Source organism: Grus americana, chromosome Z (genome assembly GCF_028858705.1).
Source record: "Grus americana isolate bGruAme1 chromosome Z, bGruAme1.mat, whole genome shotgun sequence".
NCBI classification, from domain to species: domain Eukaryota; kingdom Metazoa; phylum Chordata; class Aves; order Gruiformes; family Gruidae; genus Grus; species Grus americana.
Window position 1 is genome coordinate 77919302 of NC_072891.1, and position 21590 is coordinate 77940891.

The 21590-nt window shown below is 41.0% G+C and overlaps 1 protein-coding gene across 1 annotated transcript in view; it reads right to left on the reverse strand.

The window, feature by feature from the left end:
- Nucleotides 1–21590, reverse strand: part of GRIN3A (glutamate ionotropic receptor NMDA type subunit 3A) — a 75320-nt gene that overhangs the window by 11572 nt on the left and 42158 nt on the right. The window contains exons 4-6 of the mRNA XM_054809696.1: nucleotides 12056–12201; nucleotides 9968–10083; nucleotides 7621–7772 (exon numbers count right to left, since the gene is read on the reverse strand). Coding sequence (XP_054665671.1) covers nucleotides 7621–7772; nucleotides 9968–10083; nucleotides 12056–12201 — 414 coding nt within the window. The remainder of the gene's footprint in view (nucleotides 1–7620; nucleotides 7773–9967; nucleotides 10084–12055; nucleotides 12202–21590) is intronic.

The window sequence follows — 21590 nt, forward strand, 5'->3', positions numbered from 1 at the left end:
AATATACTTGGAAAGAGCAGCAATAAACTGGATTCTCTGTACCACTGCTTTCCTCTCTGCTGAAGTGGTAGGGGTCAGGTGTGTGTGTGTTAGGTCTTTGCTGGCAAGAGAAAACCAGCTGATGACTTTCTCCACTGCACTATCTATCTTCTTTATTTTTTTTTTTTTTGAGGAATAAAAGCCCATAATGTGGTGTATTCTCTGTTAACCCAGGATAAAAATACAGTCCTTGCTCCAAATTTGTAATCATAAATGTAGGAGGTAGCTCCCTGCATTTTAGGAGAAGGAACTCAATTATGCCCATGTGGTGGTCCTGAAGCAATAAGCAACCATAGACAATCCTCTGATGATTACAGTGAATGGGTGCTAAGTACTACACTAGCAACAGCCTCTAAACTATTTGCCACTTGCAAACTGGGAAACTGGCAGTTTCTGAAAACCAACAAATACAGGAACAGAAGTGGAGGTATCTGCTTTTTTATATATCCTCTGAGACTCTTCTGGTTTATCAATCCATATCTACAATCGCTACCTAAAAATTTCCTGCTGTCTCCTCTGTAGTTACATGCTTTTTCTTTGGGCCCTGAAGAGAAGGAAGGATGTAGAGAAAAGAGATATTTGATATCTATATTCTCTTTGAAGGGGGGAGCAGAGACAAAAAACAGCACTGAGTGATTTCATTATTGGATTTCCCGGGTAAAACTCATGCTTTACTCCATACTACAAGAGACTGCAAACGCTTTACTCTCCCTGGTTGTACTGAGAGCAGTAGATGAGCCATCAAATATGCCTGTGGTCCTGCTTTGACTAATTAGAAGCCTCTAGAAATTTTTGTGGCTACTTTACAGATTGGTAGCACAGCACAGGTCTTGATGCTACACACTGCTGAACCCAAACACTAAACAGGGTTATCGTGTGTATGAGCTACAATAAGAAGCTATTCTTTTTGATAGCATTTTCCCTGCAAGGATTTTAAAAAGCTTTGCTAAGATCAGGAAGTTAAATTTTGCAGCACCGCTGTCAAAAAGGAATTATTTCCAGCTTTACTAGGGATAAATGGATATGAAGGCCAGATTTCTAAACTGAATTGGGCATCTCAGTAGGTTTGCAAAAATCTTACGGATGCTGATGCTTGTATTTAGGTAACTAAGCAGTATTAAAACCTGTACCTCTCTCCAGATTGTGGCATTTCTTGTAGCTGCAGAGACTGTTATTTATTTATTTATTATTCGTTCTTATGGCTTTCTGTGCTCTCAAAGAAGTGGCAGCTTTGAAGTAATATATATTTAATCTCTTTAGGGAGATTATCCTTAGCAAAGGCCTGTGACCATAGCTTTAGGGTTTCAATTGGCAAATTTTAAGATACTGTAAATCTTTGTCTCACATTATCAAGACAAGTTCCTTTCCCCTCTTGTTGTTAGGAGTTTTGCACAGATCTGGAAAAATACTCCCTTTTGTAATAAATCTTTTTCTTTCAACTCATCCATTTTCCGAGGCCTGTCCATAGTGGGAAGAAAAAGAATACACATATCATCCGAATTAGGTACTGAGAAGATGTTTGCTTCCATGATATCACAGGCTGGTGAATTGGGAAGAACAGCTTTATCTCCTCAGATAGTGAACTTTTTTTTTTTTTTCAGTTTCGACGGGTGAATCAAAATCTGTTATTCATTTCCAGGAGACTCAAAACATGCTTCTCCTGTCAGACTCAATACATGCTCGTTTCTTCAGGACCATTGTAGAAAATATTTTTCTCCCCAGGGTAAGTCCAGATGCCACTGCCTCTTCCCCCATTGAGATGACCCCTTTAAGTCTGTCATTTCGTGACACCCTTCTTCATAATGTTCCCAGTCCTCCAGTGAGCAAGGGCCAGCTCTCCTCCCCAGAGAATGTATGTGCAGAATGAGCAAATCATCTTGGCAGCAAAATCTTTGTTCCTTTTCTTTGTGTTTGTTTTTCACGCTCTGGTAACAAGGTACTGTGAAAGGTGACTGACAGGCAGCTTTTATTTATGAGCACAGGACAGTTCGTTCCCCTTGTCGAGGGGTCCACATGGCATTCCCTTGACACCTGCAGTGCACCAGAGACAAGCATATAAACCACCACTTCAAGGTAATGGCTAGAAAACTGACTGTTGAGTTGTCAGGTGATTGGTGTAACAAAAAGGAAACCAACTTTTGACCTTTCAAGAGACTAAGCTAAACTCAGAGCAGAAAGGCAGAATTTGCTGGATGACAAGTGGATAAAATCATGGCAAGATGAATGAGGCACTGTCTGATTTTACATCACGGGTGATGCCGAAGCCAAGATCACCACTCAGGTACAAGCCACAGCAGGTAGACTTTCAGCAAGTTCCTGCGAAGACTCCAGAGAAAAGCCATCAGCAGAACTCACCACTGATGTGAGAAGAAGAGAGGATGAAAGGACCTGGTCTTCGCCGTGTGCCTGGTCTGGATTAGAAGGAAGCCCACGGTCAATGACTGATCCCCACCATTACCAGCGTGGACCTCTCCCTCAGACACTGGCAGGAGGGGCATGGCACAGTCCCTTCCCCAGTGTCACCACCTGTGGAAAGTGGTGGGTCTGCAGTAACAGGGTCAGTTTGGGCTGGTGTTGTTTGTGTGCTTGCATATATTGTTATTGTAAATGTCAGATTAGATACCGTTTGTGTGAAGCATCAGTAAGTTGTTGGTATTAATAGTTGAGATACTGTTACCTAACAATATATAATTTTTTATTCCATGTAGTGGTTGTTATCTGACTGAACTGCCAGTCTATGTGCAAATCAGTCTTTAAGTTCTAGAGCTTCAGCTGTCCTGTGACAATTGCAAATGCAGAATATAAAAAGCCTTTCAAGTGAAATAGAAGATACAGTTTCAACAGTAACATTTTAAAAATATAGCTTAAATGCTATGAAACACTCTGTATGCATAGTTAGCTTTTCCCAAAGGAGCTTTCCCTGGACCAGGAGCGCCCTTCTCTTTCACACTGTCTTGAAACACTGTGATGTGCCAACTCATCTCCTATACACCCTGCCCTGATCATTACTGCCTGATCTGAGCAGTGAAAACCACTGCTAACTGACAGGCAACTTGCCTGTTCAGGCTATCTATCCACCCTGCCTGCAGTCATAGTGGCTTAGTGCCGTAGCTGTTTTGCTACCATGAGCAGAAAGTTGCAAAGCTGCCAAGTCACTGTATTTTGGTTCCCAAAAATGCCACAGAAAGAAAGAATTTGCAGACCCTCCTAAGCCTGGATGGAGCTAATGTGCTGGAGGGTAAAGTCCTAGGAGCCTGGCTCCTGCTGAAGTGGCATTAGTAACAGCAGGGTAGAGGAAGGGCTAAGTGTATTGTATTCAAATTGAAAACGAATGACACTGATTATGTCAAGATGTAATATGTGCAAATATAACTCTGCCAATCCCACCTCCCTCCTGAACTATGCTCTGCCCTAAGTAGGGACTTAGCAAATTTACAACAAAGAAATTCCTTTGAGAGTAGAGTATGACAATTTTAAATCAAGAGTACTCAAGTGATAGTGCTAGTAACTGGCAATCAATATGAACAGCCACTGCTACCAACAATTACTTGTGGTGGAGAGGGTAAGATGCAATTCATTGCAGCAATTTGTTCCAAGTTTGAGTTAGCTGCATCCCCCATGAATGATCCAATGGGTGCTGGCCAGAGTAAGATGCCTCGGGCAAGTGCTTTTGCTGAAGAGTTTCATACAAAATGGTAGAGTCAAGCACTGTGGTCAAGTGGGCCCCTGCACTTTCAAACTCATCTTTATTTGGTTTCTGAGCTTGAGGAGTCACTGCAAATTTTCCAGTCTCAGTCTGAATCATGCCTTTCCAAGACAACTTTGTTTTCAAGTGCAATTTAGAATGAGCAAAGTGCTGCCAGATAGAGAGAACTGGAAAGAGCTAGCAGTGAATTCTGCCACAGGAAATATAATTTTCCAGTGTAAGATTAGAATAAAATGATGAGTAGAAAGATGAATCTCAAAACAAATCTAAAGAAAAATTAACCTCGGTGAGCAGGAGTGGCTGGTGGATAAGAATCAGGTACAGCCTAAAGAGGTAATGACAAAAAAGGAAGATGGATATTTCACCCATTCAAAGGCTACCCTGATCAGTATTTCACTTACGTTTATTCCCATTTGTGGGTCATTACTCTTGATCAAGAGGTTCAGTGTGTCACAGACAAAATTTATCAAAAAGACATAGAAAAATACAAAGCCTTACTCTAGCTATCAAAAGGCAATTGCTGGGTCTTAGTTTGGTGTATAATCCATGTGAATGACTACCTGCTTAGAAGCTGAGACTTTTCAAAAATGAATTATCTGCTTCTGTGTTGAACGTTGTCCACCCTTCAGTGAATCTGTTGAATGTTACTGTGACTGGCTGCAGGGAGTTAAATAACAGATTTCTGGGCTGTACAGGAGCAAAGGGTACAAACTGGCATAAAGATAAGACCAAGAAAAATTCCCATGCTTCTTGACGTAATGACATAAAGCTATACTTTAGAGAGTGTCCACTGAAATTGCAACTTCTGAAATCTGCCAGTTCTTGGCCAAAAGGAGTGGATGAAGAGGAGGGGATGCTCATGGGAGATGCAGCCAAAGTAGAAAAATTCAGGAAAGGGAAAATCTGGACTTAGCAGAGCTTACCCCACAACAGCACAGACCTACAAGTGGTCTTTTGTTTCTTCTCACTCTTTCTGATTGCATAAGACCTTTGACTACATGAGGATTAGTTCAAAGACAAAGTCTTTGAGTGACTTTTTAGAGTCCTTCAGTTCAGTTACCTGAACCAGCTTGTTGGACCTTGGCCTCTGGAGAAAACCTCAGTTATGCATGTTTGGTTAGCACAATTGGAGATCAAATAAGGACTACAGTCAGATAACCAGCCCCAGAGCAGCTGGACCTGCCTTCCTTTCTGGCCATCACATAGAGGTTACACTTGAAATACTGAATTACTTCACAGCACAGCATGTCTTCCAGCTGTGACCCCATGCTTAAAACCTCCCTTAAAACCCCATGCTTAAAACCTATTCAACACTGAGAAAAAAGGAAGTCCATGGGACTATTCACAGGACAAAATCAGAATTTTTTTTTCAGACTGGAGCAGCTTTTTTCTCACCTCCTCTCCCTTTGTTGGCAGGCCTTGAAGAATCTTTCAGTACTTAAACCATGTCATTGTTTCTTCTTGCCATGAACACAGGGAAGTTCAAGGCTTACCTGGAAACCAGTCACTCTCAGTATTCTATCACTGAATATGAAGGAGTTAATGAAAATCTAGGGAAGGGAAAGAACTGTGTTTGCCTCAGAGATAATGTACTAGCAATAGCTGTGCAGGAAATGGTATGGTCTTTTCTTGTATTTTTAAATTGCAAAGGGTTTTCAGAAGAGTAACTGTAAAAAGTACATGCTGCCTATCAGATTTTTTTCTCTTCAGTTTGAATGCAAGGTTTATTCTGTCTTTGCTCATGTTTGCTTTTCTTCACGAAAAGACAAATCCGGTTGGTTTTATAATATGCCTTCTGCAGTTTGCCCAGCCAGGGCTTATTTTCTCTGTTACTGTATTTGATATGGCAGAAAAAAGTTCCTGTTTCTAGAGACAGTCTTGAGATGCTAAGGCTTACAGCAGTGGTCTCCAAACTTTTTTTGTTTGTGCTCCTCTATCAGTAACTTCTTGAGCATGCACCCCCATATATGTATACTCATTTATAATTTATATACATATGTATGCATGTATTCCTGAAGTTCTAATATTTTATTCCTGCAACCCAGTGGATTGTCTCAGGCACCCCCAGGGGCTGTATGTATCCCTCTCTAGAGAATACTGGATTAATGGAGGAAATATATATTCTGAGAGAAAACCAGTACTAAATAAACCCATACTTTTTAAACTGGAAGATGTTTAGAATTGATTCCGTGTCTTAGCTATTTCTCTAGGAATACAGAGAATACAGCCCTGGACACAGCTACTGGAGTAAGATTCTCATGATCAGAGGAAGCTCCTTATGTCTCATCACTGAGGAATTACTAAGAAAGTAAGATTGTCTCTGCTACAAGATTTTTCAGTTTTAAGACAGTTGTGGTAATTATAACCATTACTGTCTGGTAATTTTCCTGAGGTTTAATTCAAAAGATTGTGTTAAAATGTAGAGTAACAAAAGGTCATTGAATGAAGTGCTTGTCAGGAACAGGTATGTCAGCTACATTAAAAAGAAAATTCCCCACTGTCTTGTTAGATGATAATATAATCTTCAGATAAGCCAGATGAGAAATAGCAATGAATACACATTTTTGTTTAAATGTGCTTCCTTGTGTTGAATTAATCACACAAAAAAAGAAAAAAATTGAACAAGTTGAATAAAAATAAATTGAATTTTCTTCTATGAATGTGTGATGTTAAAATATCATTTATTTCATATTGACACAATCTTAATGAAAAGTTAAAAATGTAATAAAAGATGCAGGAAAAACCCAACAATCTATGTATTAAAGCAGTCAAAGTTGGTGGGGGTTTTTTGTCTGATCTCTAAAAAATGCTAGTTTTCTAGTGATTTAGTCAGCAGTGAGAGGTCTGCAGACAAGATGCTCAGGTGACTACAGAAGGGCAGGAGTCAGAGCCCTAGGAAATGGGGTGTCTCTTTTAGGGGAGAATGGCCATGCTACCACATCCTCAAAGAACACAGAGTTGGTTTGATATTGGGCTGAATACTCTGCGGAGGAGATAGCATACTTGCAGCTATGTGTCTTATACCACTGAGAACATGCAACCTAAGTCTTTTGGAACACCTTGAGATAAAATTGTATACTCTAAGCTTCAGGCATGCTGGATCTTGTGATTCCTCAGTACTTAATCTTTTTTTACCTGACAGTCTAGGGAACTTGATGAAAAACTGCTATTCTGATAAAAGGAGTCTTTTTCTCATAATGGCCTACATCTTCAGGAGTCATGAGCTGGCATCACTCCTCTGATTTGATACCAGGATGTAAAACCATGGAGATTTACTTCCATTTCCTCTAGTTCTACTTAGACATGAGACCTGCTTCTCTTCTGTTCTTAGTGTGATATCTTAGTGGACCATTTCTAGGCTGAAATCCTATCTTTGGTACCAGTAGCTGCCACCCATATTAGGAAGTGGTCAGCATTATATTTAAAATTTGGGATGTACTAAATTCCCACTCTCTCCTCTTCTTTTGCTCTTGGTGGTCTCTGTGTTAGCTATTTTAGGTATCACTCCCATTGAGATGGTCCAGAATCACCGACAGATCCTGTAGATGGTGATGCACATAATTGAGTGGAATCAGATAAATTTGTTGTGCAGTGTGCCAGATCACTTTTTTTAATGCTAAGTTAAACGCCCTGTTTGTCTCCAGAAGTGCTTTCTGATTCATGCACTGCATGCCTAACTTAGCAGCACAGTCTTACTAATGTTTGTCTTGTGCTCTGATCTGAACACTGCTGGGCTTAGCATCTCCTACTTTTGAAGCCTAATGCTTCCCTTCAGCTGCAGCTCATCTCTGTCATCTACTGCACATTGTGAACAGGCGGAAATAATTGGCAACTTGTGCCAATCCTCATTTATGTGACCCAAGTTCATGGCTTACCTCTGTGACAGCAAAGCTTCTTTTCCCACATGGAACAACCTTGTACCATTTGTCATGCAGAACATCCATGAAACCATGGGACTTGTACTGGCTGATCAGTTCAGAGATGTTTGAGGTAAGTGGAGAGTTGGGGGGAAGACCAATACCATATCCTAGAAGGAAAACCAATACGATCATCTCTCTCTTCCCTGTTTGCTTTTTCCTAAAGTATGTTCATTTCAGCTATCAACTACCAGCATGACAGATCAAGTTGGCATTCTGTTTCAGCAAGCCAGATCAAACCTGGATGCTGGCTTACCATGGGCTGAGAATGCTGAGATGAGATGTTTTGCTGTGCAAAATAAAGTAGCCCAATACAAACAGGATATGCAAATTGAAAATTATTAAGGCCACAAAAGTAATATGTAAAATTGGAGGTTCCAAAATTTAAGATGGAGGTACAGATGGGTGAATAAATCTGTCTTATATCTAGAAACACAGCCTTTTGCATGCCCTTTCCATGGGTTCTTCTTTTTTACCAATGCAAAAGGGACTTAATGTCAAGTAAACCATTCTGTGATCCCCTTACATTTTTAGATTAGTGGATGTGACTGTGGTGTCAGATGTGACAGATTCTTTTCTTCCTACGTATTTTCTTATGAGAAGCTGTGTGCGTGTAAATGTATATGGGAGCAGTATGTATTGTTGTCACACAGAAATTTAAAGCCCAGGGGCTATGTTTTCTGTTTGTGCAGTTCTGCTCTGACAGTAACATGGAGTTCCAGATAGTAATAGATACAGTTTTTAGCCACTGTGTGGTCTTTTACCACATTAAAGTGCTGGTAAAGGACTTAGCATAAGTGAAAATGGATACAGTAACTCCAAGTACAGTCTTTCAATTTGCAGAATCTGGGTTTTGGCTTTAGAAAAACAAATACAATTCATGCCTGGAAGACATGCAGTTACATGCAGAGATGTCCTGCCAATTGCCTGCAGAGTTATCTTTCTAGTCCACTGTGGATTTTTGTTTTTCAGTTCAGAATTCAGAATTTCAGACTGTCTCCTTTAAAAAAAAACCACAACAAACAACAACATAGGAAGAAACAAAAAAAAGCTCCATAAATGTACATGAGTGGTAAATTCGCCATCACAGTGATTCGCTTTTCAACGATGCAGAGTGGTGTGGTGATATGTGTACCTGCAACACAATAGTCTCTCTTGCTGCTGATTTTCATACATTGTGCCTGTATTTCCACCTGAATATATTTGCTAACATTGAAGGAATGGTTTTAGAGAAGGCATAGCTAGTGTTCATGAATACCACATTTCCAGCATGTTTAAGTGTTTTGTAATTAGGTGATATGCAGTCTAGTTATGTAAAAACATATACTTTGGGGGTTATTTGTTTTTTCTATATTGAAAATTGCTTTACTTGATTCAAAGCTGTGGAAGCTGATGGTTTACTTCAGTAGAGTTGACCTTTCTGAAATGAAAGATTTATCAGGTTGCTCACGCACACACACAAATAGTGCTACTGCCTGACCAGCTCTCTGTGCATTTATCCTCCCCGATAACAAACAGAAAAGAAGAAAATGGATTGCTTTCAGGCCTCTGGTGTGAATTCAAAAGGGAGACACTGATGAGGTATAGCAAAAAGGAGCGTTCTACAAAATGCCTAGTGCTGGTGACTTTTAGCTGAAATGATTAAAATGCTCAGCTTCCTCTGGCCTTCATTTAGCATATTGCCTTCTTCAATCAGGTTTGAACATTTCTGAAGGAGGTTGTTTTAATGTGCAATGGGAGCAGCCAGAGTGATTGCCCTTGGAAGGGAGGAAAGAGGGAGCTTCAATCATTTTCATTGGCCATCCATCACAAAAATGATTCCTGAAGTCTAATAGCTGCTAATGTGTTCACCTGTGCTGGAGGCAGCTGCAAACAAGCCCTGCTTCCAGGCTGCCTTCTGATCTGTCCTTGCTAATACACCAGGGCATTCTGAACGTGTTCCACTGAGTTTTGTGCATGTGTAATGAAACTGAGCCTACAAAAAGCAAGCCTCACTTCAGGAACTACTTTATTTCACTGTAAGCAGTGAAATGGATGGTGCCACTTACTTGTTTGGAGATGGACTGTCTCAGCACTTTGAATAATTCCTATATAGATCATGGCCACAGATGGCACAAGTGATCTGAAAGTTCAAAAACCACAAAAAAGGGTGAAACCTTGGTTCTGCTTAATGACCAAGAATTACGCTATAATCTTCAAGGGGTCCACAGTTTCACCTGCATACTTCCGTGAAGAATACCAAATCACAATAAAGCAAATGCAACACATGAGAAATAGAGCAGTATGTTGTAAAACTGATTATTACCTTCAATGGCAAAGGGTTTTCCCACAGTTAGAAGCTTGCAGTCGGCATCTATTGATACTTCATAATCTAACAGTGCTTTATCCATGATGAAGGCATCGAGTTTCTCTGGATCATGTCTGCATTCAACATCAAAGTCAGAAACAGAATCACTTCACAGTCTATGACTCAGTGATGGCCACTGGATGTTTATCTATGCAGTTCTTTGGAAGATTACTGAATGAAAACATAGACCAGGAGCTTCTATTTTAAATGCAAAATTGATTTTTGTTTTGAAGAAAGGAATTGCGCATGAAATACAAACTTTGTGCATCTAGAGTAGAGCAGCAGGGGTAGGACTTATTTTGCTCTCATGAAGTACTACTGATCTGAAAGATGGAAAATACTACAATATGTTTGTCCTGATTTTGGCACGGGTGGAGTTAATTTTTTTCCTAGCAGCTGGTATAGTGCTGTGTTTTGGATTTAGGATGAGAATAACGTTGATATACACTGCTGTTTTTCAGCTGCCAAGCAGTCAAGGCCTTTTCTGCTTCTCACACCACCCCGCCAGTGAGTAGGTTGGGGGTGCACAAGAAGCTGGGAGGGGACACAGCTGGGACAGCTGACCCCAACTGACGAAAGGGATATTCCATACCATATGATGACGTGCTCAGTATATAACTGGGGGGTTGGCCGGGAGGCAGGATAGCTTGGGGTGTTGCGGAGCATCGACTTCAGGTGGTGAGAAATTGTGCTGTTCATCACTTGATTTGTATATAATATTATTGTTGTTATTATTATTATTATTGTCATCATCATCATTATTATCATCTTCCTTTTCTGTCCTATTAAACTGTCTTTATCACAGGTGTTTATGGTTCTTTTTTCCTTTTCAATTCTCTCCTTCATCCCACTGAGAGGGGGGCAGTGAGCAAACAGCTGTGCGGTTGTTTTAGCTGCTGGCCGGATTAAACCACGACAGTGTTAGACTTTGACTCAATTGAAAGGTAGCACAAAGCTTTATTGGAAAAAAAAAATGGATAAAATACTAGTGCTGTCCTGATTTCTCATTAGTGCAAAAATGCAGGATAACTCCTACAAAGCTGTATCTCCTCCTTTCTCCTTGAATATGAGGTAAATTAATTTCCTTCACTGAGATTGGCTTTTCTCTACGTTCAGTCTTCATGAACACAGAGGACTGAATTTTACTAACATAATCATTTATGAATAGTACGCTTGCATAAAATGAAGATATAAGAGAACAGTTGCAGTGCCTATTCTCATCTGATCCAGGAACTGCACCCTCCACTCTTGTCACTTTAGAGGTCCAGGTGTTCTCCTGATGTGAAGGTACATTACTTCATTGATTTCGATGGATTGATTCCAGTTTAACCCAAAGGAACTGCCATGTGTCTTAATTATCATTAGGATGGCTCTGGGAAAAATACGTAAACAAGAAACAACTTCTGGTGCAAAATTCTCAGGCCATCTGTTATGCAACTTCTATGTGTAAAATGAATTAATTATTTCAGGCTTATTATCACCTCTTCTGTTTCCTGGCAGAATAAAACAATTGTGTGACCCCAGATTGTCAGGCACAAATATCTCTGAAACACAGTGATGACATGATTCCCTAAAGCAAGATTTGGTGTTTATTACTTTTTACCAGTCTAATGCTGCTTTTATTCATTTTAGTGATAAATGCTTTAAAGTTTCTCTCCTCCCAGAATGCTGAAGATGCTGAGGAACCGCATTCACAGCTTTTGTTTGGACTGATGTTTTTTTCTCAGTGTTTCTCACTGCCTGATGAAGGGCTCCCAAGCACAGAAACCTGCCAGGAGGACGTATACGTTACCCATGCTTGACGGCAACCTAGCAGTTAGTGTGAAGCGCTGCTTCCCCTGGTAACTCTCCAGCTGGTGCTACGCTAGCTTGCTCTCCAAGTATCACTCCTTCCAGGTGATTACGTGCTCTCTTCTCTATCTGCCACACTCCCTTCAACGACTGTTTTGTGGCATAAGTGATGCTGAGAGTGGGAAACCCATCACCACCTCACTGCTTTGCATTCTGGTCAAGGGCCCAGATCTGCTGTTGCATGCAGAGGCTTACTTTAGGTATGCTACTCCATCCGGGGTTGCAGGGACATTGTACCGTCGCATGTACTCATGCATCTCTGGGAAGCTTTGCCTCACATAGTCTTCTGCACTGCTTTCTCGCACGGTCCCAAACCGAAACCCTTGGGATGGGTGGTGGAGCTAAGGAGATGAAATTACAGATTAGCAGAGTCATTTGTTTCCTTCACATCTGGTATCTTGGTCTTATGTGGGAACAATTTGTCAAAAATTCTCAGCATTCATAGACCTGCCTCTGATGTTTTCCTGCAGTCAGCTTTCCACATCACAGAAAAAGTGTGAAGTCTTACCAGGTCACCGATTAGTCTGTTTGTTTGCCCTCAAGATTTTCTTTAAATGTGAAAAACTTTTCCCTCAAGTCACCTTGAACCCCCAGATCTACGTGTTTAGTTGTATTATTTGCCTTTAAACCAGTCAACGTTTCAGGGACTGTCATGAGAAGCCTCTAGGCTTGCTAGGATCCACTTTCTGGGACTCCAGGTAGCCAGCGAAGGACCCACAGTCTGGATTTGTTTTGGCAGAATGTCTTTTCCTGACTCCTTAAGGATGACCTTTAGTCTTCTGCCGAAAGATATTGCCACTATTTCATTTCTAGAAGCCTAGACACCATACCACAGACCACTGCTGTCTTTGCTGCTGTTTTCCACAGAGAAACTAAGGACTGAGGTGGTGTGGACCAAAGAGTCTCCCCTGGCATTGAGAAGGAAGAATACCCCTCAGCATAGCCTCAGCTGTAACCTTGAGTACCAGGCTATACACACAGAGACACTTTTTTGCAGTTCTGTGCCCTTTCCTTCTCACAACGGGCTCCACCTTCTGTGTTAAAGCCCTGAGTAGTTTGGATGTTCACAAGTTTCACAGACCCCTGTTTCTGAAGTACCCTGTTTGTCTTTGGAGCGTTTAATGACTCAAGGGGAAATTCTTGAATTGCAGTGGAGGTGTCAGGCAGCGTCCTCTACCACGCCCAGTAGTTCCTTGAGATGGTCAAGTGTTGCCAAGACCACAGTAATTGGAAAGCCTTCAGCAAGGTACCAGCCTCTAAAAGATCAAACATTCAGAGCACAGGAAGCCAAATAAAGCTAAGGCTGAAGTAGTCATGCTTTATTTGCTTCCCAGGAAGCTCATGGTCTTCAGAGCAGCTTGTGTGTTTTTCGAGGTGTTCTGGTGCGGATGATCATGGGAGAAGCAATGCAGGGTGTGCCTCCATCTGGAGCTGACCAGAGTACATGCTGTGCCAGAAGGACTGTGGGTGCAGAGGGAAATGTTCTTGCCTGCAAGTGTGGAAGCAGCATTCAAGTGCCAGAAGACATAAATAACAGAGAGCGGTGCTGTGACAATACATCATGGAGACTTCCAGCACAATGCTGTCAACCCAAATCTAGTCATCTTCAATGTCTCAAGACTAGAACTAGATTCAGGCACTCCATGTCCCAAGAAGCTAGTTGCCACAGTCAGTACTGTGTTTTTGGCTTTTTATTTCTTGGTAGTTTCAGTGAAGAGACAAAAAAACCCCACTGAGTCTCAACACTGAACTGTAGAACTGCCACCTTCCAAGTCAACTGAGGTGTTTGTTGTGATATTTGTCTCCCACCTAGTGATGCCAATTGCAGTGCCACATGTGATCTGCAGATAAAGACTGCTGATACCTGACTTCACTGGAAGGTATCCCTCCCTCAGACTGTCACCAATGTCTACATCTAGCTAAATATTTAAGCCTCTATGAGAAAGGCTAGTACCAAAGAGAGAGTAAACTGCACCTTTATGCAATTTTCTGTCCTAAATACTTTACTGAGGACTGTCCATACTTTACTTTGTGTTGGGCACATTGTCAAATTTCACCACAAATGATGACAACATTGGAATATGTATTAGATCAGAAATCCATCTGGCTTAATATCCTGTCTCTAGCAACACCATATGTCTGGTGGGAAGCCTTGGAAAGTCTATGAAGGGAAGTTATGCAGTGATCCTTTGCATCCTATGCTCTTCCTGCTTCTGGTAATCTATGCTTTTTCTTAAGCATAATTATGTTTCTGCAACTTTGTGTTTGATGACTCTTGACTCCTTTTATGAAGGATAAATCTTAATAGTGTTTTAATCCTCTATGTCTTTTGGGACTCCTGTTTTCTTCTTACTGCTGCTTATCCACAGGAGGAAAAGGTTTGCTTGCAGCTAGATGAATAGTGTATTAAAAACACAAAATGCTGCCAAAAGCAGATAATGGACTACCTGCACTACCTTCACTGCTGATCTACTAAGACTGCTAAGGGTACTTGCTTCAACAGAAGATAAAAACTTCAGGATGGAAGCAAGACTCATCAGTTGTCACTGCTACTTTTTTACTTTTTGTAGTCCTCTCCTGGGAAGATTCTGTGAAAATATGGAAACCACAAACACCTGCATCCCAACAGGATAAGTAAATGTCACAGTCTTCCTGTGAGTCTTCCCTTGTTAGTTATCTCTTTTTATATTTCTCTTTTCTGTTTCTTGTGCTCTGTTTCTTTTGTGCTTCTTGTATTTTAAGAGTCCTGTATTGAAAGAGTCTGTTTTCTTTAATCCAGTAACAGAATCCTAAACCCTAGGGCTTCAGAGAAATCATGAACTCTGAAAAATCAGCATTTTAAAAATCACAATTTGAAGAATCAAGAATAAATTACGTATTTTTTTAAACTAGTGATTTGGGGGAGACAGTTACTTGCTTTTGTATCAGTAATAGCAAATATAAAAGCTAACTTACTGAGAAGAAAGAGCTGTGAAATGTATGCCTATAGAAATTATAGGCATTTCTCGTATGTGGAGGTGACACTTCTGTGTATATTTTACTGCGTTTTTTTTCATTCAAAGCTCAGTCAGTATGAAAGGTGAAAAACCATCACAAAGCAGGTAATGGGCACTAGGAATTGTTGACACTTTTTGTATCCACAGAGTACCTGGAGATTTGCTGGTGATTTGAGTATGATTAAAAATTAATGAATCCAATAGCTGCAGATCCATCTCCAGACATGAGCTTTCTTGGTACTCAGCTTACATAACCTTACAAGGTCCCTCCAAATCAGATATCTATGGCTGTAAGAATTCGAAAGAACAAGGTTTGTTTTGATCTAGAGTGGCTTTCAGGGGACAATGAAGTCCTGGCTTAACAATTCATTGAACAAGATGTAAAGATAGTTATAGGTACAGATGTCATCTCTTGAACTGCCAGACCTCCCTTTTGAAGACCTGGGAGCAAAGGAAATCGCTCATTTTTTCAAAAGGGTCATTGCTCCTGAATATAATTGCTGCTCAGCCAGCAGGCTAACTCTGTACTCCCAAGCAGCCTCTCCCATGCAGTGCACAGGGGCTAAGCATTGCTGCTGCGTGAGGCTCTTTAATGGTTAGACCTTTGAATGTTAACTAGCAAGGCCATGGCAGCGAACTGCGAACTGCAAACTGCACTGGCCGAGCTGCTGAGCGGGAGAAGCAGGGGAGCTCCAACGGCCTGGGCAATATAACTATGTGTCTATGAATGCATCAATGGGGTAGTTAAAAGCCAATGTTTTTCAGGAGTTAAAAAGCTATTTAGTGTTGCTGGATAGTGGCTCTCCCAAAAAATGGGAAGGCTCTAGCAGCTAACAATGTCATTTTTGCAGCTTAAATACCAGAGAACAGGGATTTCATATTAGTAAACTGAGTTTTGTATTTGAAGGACTGGTGTATACCATGAATGGCCATACCATTTTGGTGCATCCCAAATTTTTAGAACCATTTATCCAGTCTGCTGTGAGAAAGCTGTTGCACATGAAGTTGTAAGACACATGGTGACCTCCCAGTTGGATCTAGGTTAGTACATGGGACAAACTCAAGAGATGGTCATGAGACCCCTCACAGCAGGGGGACATAGTGCCAGAGGAGGCTGAGCACTTGTTGTCTTGAATCAGCACTCTGACTTCACAGGTTCAGGGCTGTGGAATGCCAAGACCAGAGGACTTTGCTGCACAGGTCAGGGACAGATGGTTCAGGAAGATGATGCACCTTCTGTGAAGATAGAGCTTTTGGGAGAGAGGACTAGGAAATGCTGCTGGCAAGTGCAGGTTGAAGGTGCAGGAGAAAGGCTAAAGAACTTTGGAAGTGAGTATGTTTTCTGGAATTGGGGTACCAATGCTGTCCCTGTGACCTCTAAGGACATTATCTACTGTGGGATGCATTGGCTGTGCCAGTCTTTTCAAGAACGAGTCTCACTAAGAAAATGTACCATAGGTAGGAAAACAAACGAGGGGTAGTATTTTCTTACACTGTGTCAGAAAACAAGGGCTAATGTGAATGTCTCCAAGTGCTGAGGAGGTAAAATGGTTGTTGGGTCACTTGAGCACTGAGACCGGGAGGTGATGTAGTGTTTAAGGAAAAGTCAAGAGCTCTACAGAACACCCAGCTTCTCTGACAGTGCCAGGAAAAGCTTTGGGACTTCTCAGAGTCTTCTGTACCTTCTATAGCATTGTGCTACTAGTAGACAAATGTTTGTGCTGCTTGCTGCCGAAAGCACATACTGCAGCTACCAGTTCCCTTGGCTTGGCGCCTCACTTCTAGATCTTTTTGGCTCTGTCTTCTGTTGTTAAAACATCTGCTGAGTGGGATGTGGAGAACTTGTTTTATTTGGGAAGATGTTGAGAAGAATTGGGCATGGGTATACATCTATGACTTGGGGTGTCAATTATGCATGAAAAACCCCATGTGATAAAACCACAGGAGCAGAAACAGGAAAATACAATCCTAAATGTCAGAGATATTGCATTACTTTGCACATTCCAGTTTGTGTAATACAGTGTCATTGCATTCAATGCCATCAGCTAAGCTAGGAACACCTAGACTCAGACTTGAAAAGACTCGGGCATAGAAATATCCTATGCAAGTTGGGATTTAAAACTGAAAATGCAAGAGATGCTGCCAGCAGTTAAACTTGGCATACTCCAAAGTTGGGCTGTTGGGTTTTGAGGTCTTTCTAGCAGGGTGTGGCTTTTGTATGACCTTTCAGTGCTGCAAAGCTAGAAGATTTGGCTCAAATACTTTTCCCCATTTGGCATCCTGGTTGTTATGTCTACTATAATTTTGAGGTTTGCATCACATTTGGTTGTCGTGTATTTTTGCAGTGTGTAGGAAACCCAGGTGTTTAGAATATAAAAACAGTGAAAAGATGGTCTCAGCTCCAAAAGGCAGTCAATACAATAGTGCCTTCTGATGACATGGAGTTGGAGCTTGCTGGGAGCTGTGAAGAGACAAGGAAGGTCTAAACAGAGCAACTGTTGGGAAGTGAAATTATGGCTATTATTTTCTATAAGCAATGAACCCATAAGTGACTGAAACCTAGGAAATGCTTTCCCAGTACTTGATCGATGGGGTGCACTAATGCCTCACTGAATCTGATTCAAGACTATTCTGTGCATATAGCTGGCTGGAGGAAAAATGCTTCAGGAACTCAGTTTCTAATCAGCATCTCAAATCATTAGAATTATTTCATCATTCATTCAGTTAGCCTCTCCTTTCCAAAATTCAACTCCATGAATTATTCTTTGACGGCAATGAGAAAAGGGCAACCCAGTATACAGTGGAGTGCAGTGCCAGTGACTGCACCCTGCAGTAACAGAGGCAGAGTTTACATGGATTCAGCTTTTACCACCACCTACAATACTGCTTTTTAATTTTAAAAGGATATAGAAAGGAGGAACATGGCTGCAGACACTTTTCTAACTGTTCCTGCAACTTCTGAGGAAAAATTATTATGAAAAGGTTTCAGTAGCTCTGGCCCGTGATAGTGCTGGTTACCTGGTACACCACCAAGTGTAGTGTTTAATGGACATCTCATACATCAACAGAATTGCTGTTAGTGCCAGCATGATCTCTGCCAGGGAACCGCTGCAGAATCTTGAAAACCTGTTCAGTGTAAGTTGCTCACCACTGGAGAGGTGCAGCATTAAGCGGTCTGTTCTGCTGTGAAGAACTGTCATGCTTTTAGAGATCTGCTGTTTTGCAGTGAGTCTTCTGTCTTCAGTGTATGAAGCAACAGCATTTTATTTTGCCTTATGCAACCAATACATTTAAGTGGTTGTTTAGCTGCTAAGAGATTTCTCATGACCCAGTGATAAAAGAAATGCAATTGCTAATGCTCAGCAAAGTTTCAGGGAAAAAAGAACAGAACAAATAAAATTTAAAAGAACCCCAAACAATGCAGAACTCTGTTCATGGGCTTTCCCCTACTTATCTGCAAGAGTTTTTGAAAACTTAACTAGTGAATATTTATGGGGTGCAGAGGGAGATGAAAGAAAATAAAATTATTCACAGTGAAGCACATGAATTTCAAATTTTAGCAGATGAAAATTCACAGCTGAACTTCTGGAAGTGGAGGCTTTGTTCAGAAACTGTCCCATGTGTTAAGGCTTGGAAAGTGGAGATGTTCCCAGGGCCTCCAGGAGATGGTGTATGCAGAATACATTTGAAAGCTCACTCTCCCTTCTCTGTTGCTAAAAGTGTCAGTGGAGCTGATTCTTGGCTTGCCAGGATAATGTCAGATTTTTTAAAAATTCTGTCACTTTGAATCCAACTCATTTTGGTCATTAGCTGGCATAAATCTTTACAGCTGCATTGAAGTCATTAAGCAGTTCCAATCTAGAAACAAATGCAGAGTCCAGTACTGCCAGTTTATTTTCTTGCATTGCAACAAGAGCATACATGAAAAGAAATTGTGACTTTAAACATAGAAAGCCTCTGTATTGACAGTTCCCATGTGAGAACTCTAGTGAATATGAACTTAATAGCATGTTTATCCTTGTTTCTTAACAGCATTTAAAAGAGTTTTCTGGACAGAGGGATCTTTGAGTTGGAATTTATTCCAGGAGAGCTGAGAACTGTAAGATACTAAGTGTAAATTATTGTAGGAAAAATGGATAGACTGAAGAAAAAAACAGGAATGTAATTCCCAACAGGCAGTGTTTCCATTTGTACTTCAGCAGCACAAAGCAGCTGTAAAAAGGGCCCAGACTGAGCCACTTCATCGACGATGTTCTGCTTCCTACCTGTAAAACAGGGCTAACGCTGCTCTAAGGCAGGTGAAGTCCTTTTCAAATTAGAAGCAAGGGAAGGAGAGCTGTTTGGCTGAATAGATGCTCAAACTACCAAAGAGACATGGAAGATTTCTGGTTAAATAATCCCTCTTGTTCTTCTGTCCCAAGTCCCAGGTCTGAGGCTGAAAAGCTATCACAGTTCTCTACAATCAACTGAGGGCTGGAGGAGGAAACCTAATGTGACAGTAGCTTAAAGTGTAAGTAGCTTTCTCACCTTCAAATTGATCATCTTTAAAATCCATTTTCTTACAAATTTCTCCTGCTCCGGCTGTTGCTGGTTGATTAGGACAACACTGTCAGTCCTTCTGTTGCTGGCCATGTGGCAATTGTCCCACAGGTACCAGGGCTGCACACAACCCCCTGTGGTGACACTGTCTAAACTTGTCAGACAAGGCTAGTGCTCTGTGGTTTCCAGGAAAGGAACAGACAACGGTTTCATGTTGCCAATGGGTCACCAGTTACTGGGACAAAGAGATTTCCAACTGCAGATCATGAACTGTCTACCAGCGCAGCCCTAATTTCTTAAATATGTTATCTGCTATTGGCTTTTGGTTCAAAAGTATGAGATGAAGGTAAATCAGAAGGAGTCCTTTGCTACTGACAGATCCAACACTGGAACTAAATGTTGGGTTTTTTTCATCTTGGAACAGTGAGGCACGTGTGAAGCACGAAGTGTAACAGAAAAATGATGGGCTCACTTGAATGCCTTGACCTCTTGCACAGTGAAATATGGACAACAGTATGTGACTTTACCTGGCGTTCAGTCAAATCTTATTGTACTCAATGAAAACTACTTTTTTTCTAGAGAGCTTGACCCCTTGTCATCCCTGAATTCCAGGGGATTAGTGTGGGAGCTGACTGAGGACTTCTATCACTGGGAAGGTGAGTCAGGCTAGTATCCAGGTCTCTGCTTATAGATCACAATGGCTGTGACTTTTGTGAACAATCATAAATATCCTCAATGCTGCTAAGTCAGCTGTACGATGATCTTCCATCTGCCAGGCGACAAGATCAACCTTATGCATCTTCTCTGTTCTCTGCTCCTCTTTGCCAGTTACTTCAGGAACGTCTTATCCTCATATTTCTCTGCTTGCATTATTTCTTGCGAGGGTCTGAGTGCCATCTATGGTACAGTTGCTGTTTCTGGTGGTGGGCGTTCATTTTTTTTTAAACAACATCACATATAGGTATACCACAGCTTTAGAGTGAGAAACTGACATGAAGACAGCTAAAACATATTAATTCCTTCTGGTGCTGAAAGAACAACCTTCATGACCTACACCACATGGAATTAAGACAGCAGGACTTCCTCTCTGCCACCCCTACCCCATTCCTTGGAGCAAACAATTAGCATGCTGAGGTAAAGAGTGGTCAAGACAGTAAGTAACAGTACAAGGCATTCTACATTGGTGAAGACCTGGGGCAGTAGGGGTTAATATGTAAAGATACCGAAAGGATAATTGTTAGCAAGAAGGCATAGAAAGCAGATCTCAATGGGAAAGGAAACTTGATTTGGAGAACAATGCAGTGCATTATCTGATAAACTAGATATCAGAATGATAAAAATCCGAACTAGACATAATCTGAGCCTCCAAAGGTGTAACTTCATGAGAAAGCTTTAATGAGGTGATGGGGAAGCTAAACAAGTCAAGTGTTCACTATAATAAATTGCATGGGGAAGCTAAAGAAGCCAAGATTTCACCTCCATAAATTACAGGTGTCTTTCATTCTTGTATGAGATTGCTTTGCAAAGCCTGTTCTTTATTCTAACTGGAGTTTGGTAATTTCTCCTTTGTCTGAGACTTTCCCTTAGGTCTGTGTGACACTTAAAGTCCTCTTGAGTTCAAATCCTCCACTGACTCATTAACACTCAGAAAAGCACCATGTATTAATTAACAGGCTGTGATGCTGTGAGTCATGACCTTTCTGTGTCCAGTGACAGAAATGTATGCTCTATAGATTTTGCAGCCAACTTCTTTTAATTGTAAAAAGACAAGAAACCTGCAATCCTGTACAGATACTAAACCCCATAGGAGCAATAAGATTTCTGTTAACTCCACTACTTGGTTGCTTGGTTTTTTGCTATAAAATGTAATGCATTTAATGCACATCTTAATACATGCTATTTCATTACATATTTAATACACAGCAGCGCAAGTGGCACTCCTTATAGTGATTCATCTTAGGTTGCTGCAGTGAAAGACCATGGCAGTCCTTAAGAGCATTTTCTCCAGTGTAATTCCTACAAGGCTTCCTTTTTTTCAGGAATAAAATTTATCAATAAGCACACAACAGTTATGGCCTCATTCTAAAGCTTGCTGAGCTTGAGGGAAAATATCATTAAATGTAGGGGTATTTGAATCGTGCCTCTAACTACAAAAAAGGCCTATAAAGTGGCTGGAGTTTTCCTTTTTTATGGTT